Source organism: Pimephales promelas, chromosome 2 (genome assembly GCF_988280905.1).
Source record: "Pimephales promelas chromosome 2, fPimPro1.hap1.1, whole genome shotgun sequence".
Classification (NCBI taxonomy): domain Eukaryota; kingdom Metazoa; phylum Chordata; class Actinopteri; order Cypriniformes; family Leuciscidae; genus Pimephales; species Pimephales promelas.
The window spans coordinates 38,238,060-38,250,218 of record NC_142770.1 but is presented as its reverse complement, the minus strand read 5'-3'; the positions used below and the strand labels follow the sequence as shown (position 1 = coordinate 38,250,218).

Below are 12,159 nucleotides of genomic sequence, written 5' to 3'. Positions count from 1 at the left end.
CATCAAATCACAGGCGTTGGGGCATCTGAAGTCTCCGTGACACGCTGGATACAAACTGGACCTGACGAACCCCTATTTTCTCGGGACAAGCAGAAAGGCAGAGGGGAAATAATTAGCATAGCTGATGTTCATAATATTAATGCATTTGATCTGATTCAGCAGTAGTATAAAAGGTGAGCAGTATGTGAATGAATGGTTAAAGAGATGCGTAACTTTATGGAAATTGTTCTCAGGTTCCGGCTCGCTCTCAGCATCCCTCAAGGAGCTCTGAGGAGCCGACGATGGAAGGAGACACTGTCCTGGGATGCCCGGGTAGAGTGCGTGGTGCCCTCTTCAAAATCCTGCTGTGGTAAACCAAAAACAGAGAGGTTATTTTACTAATGTACAGTGAGCATAAATTCATGTACAATACTGTTCAAAGTATTTACAATACACTTACAATAAGTACTTTACTCTACTTACAATACAGTCTGTCTGGGTTGTCAGTTCACAATGAGGCTCCATTTAAATTTGTCACACATGGTCTGTGAGAGGCAAGCAGACGTCCGGCAAAATCACAGTCTGAAAAAATAGAGTCTGTCCGGGTTGTCAGAGATCCAACCACTCCAGCTCCAGGACGTAGATCAAACTCAATTATTTCATTGGTCACACTGAGGCTCCTTTTACATGAAACTACAATGTTTAGACGCTATTGAGGCTCCTTTTACATGAACATCAAGTCCATACGCAAGCTCCCAATTTTGTCCAAACATTTATAGTTCATTCGCGAGCTCACAGTTGAAAAACAAAACATTGATAGTTCATAGTCTTGTGTCATAAAATGTGACACAAATTGTAAAGAATCAAATGTCCAGCCACTCCAGCTCCTCTATCTCCCCACGAAAAGTCCTCTTCTTGATGCCGTGGTCGAAGCAGATCTTATCATCTTTCTTAATGTCCGTGGTGGCCTGAAAGAGCAGGACGTGCCTGTCTCCCCCCTGAAGCTTCACTATGCAGTGGCATGGCTGCACGTTGTGCTTCTTCTTTGAATGTGTAATCCATCTCCCGATGGTTTCCAGAGACGGGTGGCACTCACAGGGGAAAGTCTCCGCATCGATGCAGATTTCGTCAGGGCCATGTTTGAAGAAAAACAGGTTTCCCAGCTGGTCCTGCGTCTCTGCCATCTCCCTGCCCTCAGCACCTGTGATCACCTTTCCGTGGAAATCACACAGGATGGAGCCCTTCCCGAAGGCCTTGGTTGCAACAACGCCTGTGGTCAAAAAGAGGGAGTCATTAATGTGCTGTTCATGATGTTATTATATTCATTTTATTTATGGATTTTACTGTGCTCATAAGATAGTTGTACATACCTTTCTGCTCCCCAAAGGCCTTTACAGCCAGACCCGACCATTTCTGCCTGGTCACCCCCTTGATGATGCCCGGGTCACTCTCCGCCTGTGCTCTGCTGAGCGGCCTCCACTTCGCCATGATGTCCTCTGGACGAGGATGATTGGCCGTCCAGCCCTCTGCATCTATGACTTTGGCCACCATCGCTGCAGTTGGGGTACGTCTTGAGAATTTTGCTGTCAAAGAGAGCACATTTGAATTAAAATTCAGGTTCACATACTAGTTCTAAGTGTTTCTGTTGGAGCAAATCTAATCATTGGATCATAAGGAAGTATATACACTTACACAAAAGATGTTGCTCCCGAAGGCTGTACTGCAGAGCCCTCCACTTGTCATAAAAGACTCTGTCGGCGGGGAACCCAGCTTTTTCTCTCTGGGTCTTGTTGGGTGGTTTGCCAGTGATTCCCACAGGGAATGCCTGCAGGAAAGCATTAAAGTCCGGGGCTGGGCTGCCAACCTCTTCTTTCACTCGCCTTCTCTTCACTGCCTGGGTGCCCTCGTCGCCAGAAGAGGAGCTGCAATATTGAAAAGGTCTGGAGGTTACACACTAACAAACTGATGGATGAGCGTTGAGAGACATTATAATTATAACAGATTTATAACAATTATATTACAGATAATTACATACCGTGTCAGGGAGCTGACAACGGCTGCTTCAGAGCTGCCACCGGCTGCTTCAGAGTGGCCACCGGCTGCTCCAGAAGGTTCACCCGCCGTGCTGGTGGACGCCTGTTCTGAGTCCAAGTCTGCCTGTTCAGGAGCATTAGCCACAAAAAAGTCTCTTTGGCAAAGCTCTTTCAGAAGAGCCAGTCTGGATGGTCTGTGGGGGTAACGTTTCACCATCTCCTTGTAGTCCCAGTTCCTGGCTTGCCGTGTCCACGCCTTGGCAGACTCCTTTGCCCTATTTGTTTCCTCCATCCGTTCTTCGGGTGTGTTCTTTTTCATACACACTCTGCTCAGATGCGTCGACAGCATCTCCTGTGGTTTCCCACACAGCAAGCAGTGAATGATGCGACGGTTGGATTTCTGGCTGTGAGACAAAGCAGACACACCAAAACTTACAAATCAAATGAATGAAGACAGTGAATTCTTAAAACAGAGGCCTAATGTGACCCTTGACCAGCAAAACTTAAAAAAGAGATAAAAACTTAAACCTTAAACTCTTAAGTATGCAGCAGAACAGGGCATTGTCCTATTACCATTGAAATGGAGCTCAACAGAAAATACACAAAAACACAAACATTACCTCTTCTCAGCTTGTCCTTCCATTTCAGCAAAATCCAATTCAGATTGTCTCAGCAGATCAGCAGAGTAGATAGAATCCAGATGTCCTCAGCAGATCAGCAGAGTAGATAGAATCCAAGTGTTCTCAGCAGATCAGCAGAGTAGATAGAATCCAAGTGTTCTCAGCAGATCAGCAGAGTAGATAGAATCCAAGTGTTCTCAGCAGATCAGCAGAGTAGATAGAATCCAAGTGTTCTCAGCAGATCAGCAGAGTAGATAGAATCCAGATGTCCTCAGCAGAATCCAGGAGTCCTCAGCAGATCAGCACAGAATGCTTCCCAGATAAACCTCCTGAGTGTCTCAAACCAGCCAATCAGATCGCAGTATTATACAATGGGTGTCTGCCTCTGCGCAGACCTGATAATGGGCCATCATGAGATAGCTGAGCCATCAGTGAGCCATCAGTGAGCCATCAATGAGCCATCAGTTTTACTGCCTGAGCTTGTGAAATGAAACTGATTAGTTGTAATGGTTTTTAAATGGGCAATCATATTTACTGCCAGGGATACTTAAGTGTTTGTTGGCTTAAGAGATGGAATTAATTTAAGTCCTGAGGGAAATAATCTTTCTCAACTCTTAATCTTTCCGAACTCACTGATTAATTTGATGCTAAAAGCAGAAAGAAAGCTTGAGATTTGAGTTAAATAAAGACGTTTTAGCACAGCAGAAACAGTAACGACAAAGGCCTGGGGTGAGTTCAGCGGTGACAGCCGCAACTTTAGTCTGTATTATCAACTCCCTGAACAAGATACAGATAATTCAATGCAAACACATTAAAGTGCAGGTCTCAAGCTTTCAATAGACGTGCAAAACTTGTATGTAGCATAAACAATGACTGAGATGCGTTCATTTTAATAAAATAATCCAAGTTGAAAACTGGTAAAGTGCTCCCAGATTTTCACCACGGCAAAGAGGTCAGCTAACCTGATTACCTCTCATTCCCTCTATGAACATGGTAAAGCCAAATAAGTGTTGGGGTATGAAAGCACACATACCCCTAGATTAGTTTTATATTAAATAATAATATCAGGCTGTTTCATGTTTTTCCCAGCCTGAGAGAGCAGGGGTCAAACAGGCCTCGAATTAGGCCTCTGAGCTTTACAGTGACTGCACTAAAAATGGCTGTAATTTGTTTCTGCTTATTGCTGGTCAGAGAGGGAAAAAGATTATTTCCCTCAGGACTTAAATGAATTCCATCTCTTAAGCCAACAAACACTTAAGTATCCCTGGCAGTAAATATGATTGCCCATTTAAAAACCATTAGAACTATTCAGTTTCATTTCACAAGCTCAGGCAGTAAAACTGATGGCTCATTGATGGCTCACTGATGGCTCAGCTATCTCATGATGGCCCATTATCAGGTCTGCGCAGATTCTCTTGGATTCTATCTACTCTGCTGATCTGCTGAGACAATCTGAATCGGATTTTGCTGAAATGGAAGGACAAGCTGAGAAGAGGTAATGTTTGTGTTTTTGTGTATTTTCTGTTCAGCTCCATTTCAATGGTAATAGGACAATGCCCTGTTTTGCTGCATATTTAAGAGTATTTTATTTCTTTTTTTTTACTTATGTCTCATTCTTTCAGATCATAGTTTAAACAATGGATTCTATATCATGTAATTTTGTTTTTAAGGTCCGCTGATCATACCGTTGTCCACTGCTTGCAGTGCCACAAACCCCAGGAAAACCTTGCTGCTCACCTGGCCAGAGTCTGCATGAAGAAACGCACGCCCGAGGAGAGAGCTGCCAGGGTTCAGAAAGACAAGGCTTCGAGCAGAGAGTGGGTTCGGATGAACAGGACCTGGGACTACAACCAGATCTGTGCGCTCCTGCCTGATCACCGCTCTCGCGTCATCATGTTTCTTCAGCGTGGTTTTTTTATCACGAACCAGCCCCGCGAGTCTGACTGTGATGAAGATGATGCTTCTGCTCCTTCATCTGATCTTCCTCAAACGTAAGGGCAATCCTTAAACATTTTAAATGTAAATTCTTTTCTCACTTTATGTTATTGATAACTTTAATAGTCTTGTCTGTTATGTTTAATCCAAACAGCCGGTTGGTTCAGAGGGCTTCTGGCATTAAACACTGCCAGAAGATCGTGAGAGTGGCGAAGCCGGACGTGCTCAGGATCCAGAGGGACCTCCAGGCGGGCAGAGAGCTCTCCAACACGGACCAGACGCTCTACCGCTACTACTGCGAGGCGCTCTTGGTGTTTGTCCACATGCAGCGTCCCAGAGCTGTGGAAGCCTTGACGGTAAGTTCACTCTGTACACACTCTGTATGTGCTTTAATATTGGCACACTTGTGCATTTGTAAATAACGCCTTTTCAATATTTTCCAGGATGCCGAGTGGGTGAACAAGACCAAGCTGGGTGACAGATTTGTGATCGGCGTACAGAGGGAGAAAACCTCGAGTATGCAGATCGCTCTGAGGAGGAAGCTGTAAGTTTTACTGTACAAACTGTTGATTTCTCACCACCATAGTTTTAAATGGAATAACTCATCTGTCTTTTTTCCGTAGTGCTTGGAGCTGTACTTCAGACGAATCAGGCCTGAGAACATTCAGCCGGAGAAACTCTGCAATAGTTTCTTTGTTTCGTCATCCGGCGTGGAGGTTCAAAGTGTCTCTCGGGACATGAATCGGCTCCATAAATTGTAAGTGCCTTACACGGGTCCATGTGTGTGTGTGTGTGTGTGTGTGTGTGTGTGTGTGTGTGTGAACGGATACACTTCTTTGTATCTTGCCTCATCACAGTCACATAACAATTAATATTTCCTTTTTGTTTCTGCAGGTACAAGCTGGCTCCTTTCTCTGCCCAGTGTGTGTGGAGGGCTGTTGAGGAGGCTGCAGAAAAGCTCCCGGCGCAGCAACAGGAGGCGCTCCACCATTACCTGTCCATCAGCGCTGGTGCGGTCCGGCCGCAGGATGTCCTCGATGCAGCTCTGCTGCTGGAATCATTAGTCAGGTACACATCTCTTCATCCAACCATGGCATTACTCATCACAAACAAAGTAACGTCATTCTGTCTTTCAGCACATTTCACAGTCCGCAAGCCTTCAGCCGCCAAGGTGGCACGGCTTATTACACAGGAGGGGTGGAAGGTCAACTGTCCCAAGCCGAAGGACATCGAACGGCTGTGGACACCACCTTCGAAGGCAGATGTTGAAGATGACAAGTTCATCCTTCGCTGTGTGTCTGAGCAGAACTGGTCGGGCATGACCATAAAAGACTTTGGTGATGAGCGTGGTTTTGGTAAGAAAACCTTTCATTTGTCTTGTAAGGGCAGAAAAAAACAATAATGTAAAATGTACAATTTAGCAGCCAATAACTGCAGCAAGAACTACATTTACATTCTGAACTGTTTGTCTACATGTAATTGTCCCCAGGTGACAATTGGGCGGAACAATGAACGCGGTGTTGTTTCCATGGGGAGCTAATTTAATGTAACACCCCGCCGGTTGCCCCATGAAAAACAGTTCGGCTGGATTCCGCAAAGGAGAAACGAGCGGCAGCTGTGAGATGGGCGGAGATTGAATCATCGCGTTCACGAGGGGGATCATAAAAGCGGATGTTCGAGTGAAGAGGGCAAGCGGCAGGGGACAGAGGAATCCACGGCAGGGAAGGAGCCTGAAAACAGCAGTTCAACCCGGATGGAGAAGGAGAGACAGCAGTAACAGTAAAGTGCCATTGGAGATCCTCATTATCTGACTCCGGTCTACCGTATATAAACGACCAGTGAATTTGCCCTGGATCTTTGTGCATTCTGAGGTTGCCTATTGAGGTCTTCTGTTTGATATTGTGGTAACCTTTTTATGGCAGTGGTGTGTGCGTAGTATACTCTCCATACAGTGTGGACACGCTGTTCCATCCAACCTGGTCTCACAGGATTCCGTGAAATGTCCACGGGCTAGGGCTGGGCGGTATATCGAATATGTACGATGTATCGTTATATTTTTTGAAACGATATGGAATGAGGCAATACCGTTTACATCGATACAGTAGTTTGAAATGAGCACATCTGAAAAATAGCGGAGGTTGCAGTGTGAGCTGCTGCAGTGAAAGTAGCTAGGCTACGTAGTACAATTTGTCCTAAACATGACACAAGCTTATATTAATTGCGTCAAAATCACTTTGATATAGTTAACAAGTTTAAGGCAGCTTGCCGCCCTGTCAAATGCTCTGACAGACACTGTTGCTGACTGACAGATATACTTGCGCTGTTTAATGCGTTTGAGATGTGGTGCTTTCCTCAGTGCTCAACTTACATTTCACATATTCTCCATCTGTAAATGTTAGAAAGTAAAGCAAATATGTCCATTTCACAACAAATATGTCCATGTCAGAAGAGGACGAGCTTCTGCAAGTGAATCTCCGCTAAAATTCATGCTTCCTTGAACGAGCGCCGGCGCGCGCATGCGTGTGAATAGTACTACGTAGTACGCAATAATTCTGACTAAAATAAACATATTGCTAAAATATTTGTTGTTGGAGAAAATAAATGTGCCATATGTGGAATTTTAAACCTACAAGTATATATTTTTAATGAAAGTGAAAGTGATTATAATGGGGTAATCAAATGCAGGCTAATATAATTAGTTTGTGCTTTTGTTTTTGTTTTTATTTTCATTTTTAGTTTAGCTTTTAGTCAATAATAAAAACAAAAGCTTTTTGCACATAATATATTGCATAGCCTATATTATATTTGTTTCCATATCCTTCAATATCAACATTGTTTGTAGGATATCATTGGACCGAATGTGAATATACTGTATATATATATACGTATATATATATATATATATATATATATATATAATATTTTTTTTTTTATATATATAAAGATTTTCTTTATCTAAATAGAAAACGTAGAAAGTACCGAGATATATATCGTATATCGTCATTTGACCAAAAAATATCGAGATATGATTTTTTGGCCATATCGCACAGCCCTACCACGGGCCCTTAAAGGGTTAGTTCACCCAAAAATGAAAATTAAGTCATTAATTACTCACCCCCATGCTGTACCAACCCCGTAAGACCTTCGTTCGTCTTCGGAACACAAATAAAGATATTTTTGATTAAATTTGAGAGCTGTATAACTACCACATTGGCTCCTAAAGGACTGTCTCTTGACGGCCCAGAAAGTCAATGAAGAAAATGTTTAAATATCCCAAGTGACTACCGTGGCTCAACTATATGTTTATCAAGCGACGCGAATACTTTTTGTGCGAAAAAACAAACAAAAATAACGAGTTTATTCGACTATTTCTTTTCTTCCTTGTAGGCCAGAACGAGACTTCCTTAGATTTCCACGACGCATGCGCGAGATTTGCGATCTGCTCACATCAGCTTACACTACTTCAGATCGCAATTCTCGCGTATGCGTCGTGGAAATCTAAGGAAGTCTCGTTCTGGCCTACAAGGAAGAAAAGAAATAGTCGAATAAACTCGTTATTTTTGTTTGTTTTTTCGCACAAAAAGTATTCGCGTCGCTTGATAAACATATAGTTGAGCCACGGTAGTCACTTGGGATATTTAAACATTTTCTTCATTGACTTTCTGGGCCGTCAAGAGGCAGTCCTTTAGGAGCCAATGTGGTAGTTATACAGCTCTCAAATTTAATCAAAAATATCTTCATTTGTGTTCCGAAGACGAACGAAGGTCTTACGGGGTTGGTACAGCATGGGGGTGAGTAATTAATGACTTAATTTTCATTTTTGGGTGAACTAACCCTTTAACTCAAAATCCGTGGAAACATCACGGAATCGCCGCGAATTCCGTGATGCGGCCACGGATATAACTCCAACGCAAGTCAATGACACTCACTTTCCGTGGTCCACACACGGATACCCGTTTTCGGACGTAACGGACGTGCGTAACGGACGTGCTTTCTCATTTGGAAACGCAACATTTGAAGTGTTATAGTTTCTTTTCCAACAATAAAAGCCATAATGACGTTAACCTCTTTATTACAGCTATTGCTCTGTCCTGCCGTCATACAAATTCAGTTTGTTTCAGTTAACCAATGTCCCGTGATGGCACCACGGACCTCAACAACCTGACCTCATGGACGTTGTAATGTGGCTGGCTTGTTTAGAAACTAAGCTTATGTCTACTCTATTACAATAATGGGATGTAATTAACTTGACGTTTTGTCTCGTCCTCATAAAATCCAGTTTGATGGCGTTTACACCTATTTCTCGCTTGGCTACGGTCAGAACTAAAATCTGTGATAGCGGCACGGAGTGAGTCTGTGCTGATACCACGGATAACTCCAGCGCAAGTCACACTCATCTTCCGTGGTCCACACACGGATACCCGTTTCAATGAAAGAGAACAGATCTCACCCAACGGACGTGCTTTCTCATTTGGAGACGCAACATTTGAAGTGTTAGTTTATTTTCCAACATCAAAAACCATAATGACATTGTTATTGTTGCACTGTCTTGCCATATTCAGTTCATTTAGCCTAACCGATGTCCCGTGATGGCACCACGGACCTCAACAACCTGACCTCGTGGACGTGAATGTGGCTGGCTTGTTTAGAAACTCAAGCTTTATGTCGAATCTATTACAATAATGGCATGTAATTAACTTGACGTTTTGTCTCGTCCTCATAAAATCCAGTTTGATGGCGTTTACACCTATTTCTCTCTTGGCTACGGTCAGAACTAAAATCTGTGATAGCGGCACGGAGTGAGTCTGTGCTGATACCACGGATAACTCCAGCGCAAGTCAATGACACTCATCTTCCGTGGTCCACACACGGATACCCGTTTCAATGAAAGAGAACAGATCTCACCCAACGGACGTGCTTTCTCATTTGGAGACGCAACATTTGAAGTGTTAGTTTATTTTCCAACATCAAAAACCATAATGACATTGTTATTGTTGCACTGTCTTGCCATATTCAGTTCATTTAGCCTAACCGATGTCCCGTGATGGCACCACGGACCTCAACAACCTGACCTCGTGGACGTGAATGTGGCTGGCTTGTTTAGAAACTCAAGCTTTATGTCGAATCTATTACAATAATGGCATGTAATTAACTTGACGTTTTGTCTCGTCCTCATAAAATCCAGTTTGATGGCGTTTACACCTATTTCTCTCTTGGCTACGGTCAGAACTAAAATCTGTGATAGCGGCACGGAGTGAGTCTGTGCTGATACCACGGATAACTCCAGCGCAAGTCAATGACACTCATCTTCCGTGGTCCACATGTTACACCCCTGAAAAAGGGGAGAAATAATCACGAGAGTGATACGAGTCAACTTTCCTCACTGAAAACTTTTACTGTTATCAGGAAAAGACCGCGATTTCCCCGGAAACTTGGGTGGAAGACAAAAGCAATCGATCGCGCCACATCGATTAAGATCACTTTGGCGATCACAGATTAACACATTTTACCCATAAATTAGGCACAACAAAATTAATTAATCACTCGAACGTTTACATGTTGCTCTATTAATTTTAACCCTTTGAAGACATGTCAGATGAACTTTTTTACACAATTATGTGGACTGAAATTATGAATTGTTTCATTATATAAATTGTTTCAATCCCTATTACTACAAGAATACTGGATGCATTACCTTTTTAATCTTAGATATTTTTAAAATCCTCACATCCTATTAATATTGCAGCAAGTATTTTTATAAACTGTCACACACACACGGATACCCGTTTGAGTGACGGAGTACAGATCTCACCCAACGGACGTGCTTTCTCATTTAGAGACGCAGCATTTGAAGTATTAGTTTCTTTTCCAACAATAAAAGCCATAATGACGTTAACCTCTGTTATTGTCCTGTCATCATACAAATTCAGTTTGATTCTGTTAGCCTAACCGAAGTTCTGTTACTCACTGGAATCTGGATGTTTTAATGCGTTTGCTCATTTAATCATTAAATAATTAATCAAGTCTTCAGGTCGACTGTTTGGTATAATCAACATTTGCCCCGTCATTGAAAAATCCAATTTGATCACGTTTTCCATTTAGCCAGCCTTGATATCTTTACATTTCAGAGAAATGCTGTGCCTCTTGCGACATTACCACTGATCTGGAATGGATCTGTGGTGGACCCACGGTCAACATGGTCTTGCTTTTGATGTTTACTCATTAAACTTGAATACTTCAGGTCAACTGTCTAACAATGGCGCTATTGCACTGTGCTATAATTTATTCAGTTTGATCATGTTAACCTTCCATGGTCGACACACAGATTCCCTCAGTAGCCTGATCTGGATGTTGGTTTATGTTGTCTGCTCATTTGGAAACCTAAGGCTTCAGGTCGACTTTACAATCGACCTGTCAAAATAAAATCCAGTTTGATCATGTTTTACAGCCATTTATTTGAATAGATTAAAAGTGAATTTGTAATGCCACCACCGATTCATCCGTGGGGAAAACAAGGACTACAAACTCCGGTTCCACTCAATTAAAAATTATTTTGTTAGTGAATTTCAAAATAATTAATTTTCATGGCGTTACTTTTTTTTATTTTTTTTATTTTTTTTTACAGAAATCATGTGATGGACCCATGGACCCAATAGGACTATAAAGTCACCGTCTAAAAAAGGACATTGTTATTGTTTGGGTTCATGGATTACCATGAACATTTAGTCGGCGAAAGAGTGACCCTAAGCCTATGCACAATCCACATTAACAGAAAACAGGCAATCCATCCATAGTCATATACTTGATCTGGTTAAAATAGGCAACATTAAAAGCATGGAATGCTTGTACAAGGGATTATTATTTGAGCAGTAGTGGTAGTGTGCTCATCCCCACATGTGCGGTGCCGGGCAAAAGGGGGCTGGATAACTTAAAATAATGAGATACCCGCACTCTGCTATTTTCCCCATAAATACTGTGCTGCAACGTTTTGACCCTGCATTTTTGCACAATAAAAGTATGAGAGAAATAGCAGAGTGCGGGCATCTAATTTTTTAAATTTATTACTCATGGACAGAGTTGTCAAAAATACACACTTTCCATACTCAAGTAGGAAGACTTTTACATTTCTTCTGAGATAACGGGAAATCATATTCAAGGTGGATTTTCTATTTATTTCCTTAAGACCATAACAATTTATCCTCTATACAATTTCCACAAAACATCATGTGAACTAGTCAAGAAGGAACGAACTTACAGAGAAACAAGCATTGTGATATACAAAGTAGACAGGACAATAATGCAGTGTAGACAGAAGTATACAGTTGGTTTACCGAACATGGCTTAGAATAATGAAAATGAACTATAAATGTGTGCAGTGAATTAGCGGTTACCACATAAGAGCAGAATATGGCTATGTAATATGAACAATGCATGAACAATACGATATGTGAAAAGTAGTATCTGTAACATTATAATAGTAGTAAGAATAATGTGTATGCAGTGTAAGAAAAACAAAATAAATATGGATATTCAGTATGAACCATATAGACATATGTACATCTGTGTGCAGTGTGGTAACAGTACCATTGTAG

General features: G+C 42.1%; 1 protein-coding gene and 1 pseudogene across 1 annotated transcript; one reads left to right on the top strand and one right to left on the bottom strand.

Annotated features, from left to right (window-relative positions):
* Nucleotides 1–741: 741 nt before the first annotated feature.
* Nucleotides 742–2,655, bottom strand: LOC120494775 (uncharacterized). The gene is made up of 5 exons (XM_089119842.1): nucleotides 2,633–2,655; nucleotides 2,015–2,416; nucleotides 1,672–1,901; nucleotides 1,350–1,562; nucleotides 742–1,249 (listed from the first exon to the last, which is right to left on the bottom strand). Exons 1-5 carry the CDS (start codon nucleotides 2,653–2,655, stop codon nucleotides 843–845), a joined length of 1,275 nt encoding a protein of 424 aa, XP_088975968.1. The 3' UTR covers nucleotides 742–842.
* A 1,449-nt stretch (nucleotides 2,656–4,104) lies between these two features.
* LOC120479202 (uncharacterized) lies at nucleotides 4,105–6,079 on the top strand (annotated as a pseudogene).
* The last annotated feature ends 6,080 nt before the right edge of the window (nucleotides 6,080–12,159 follow it).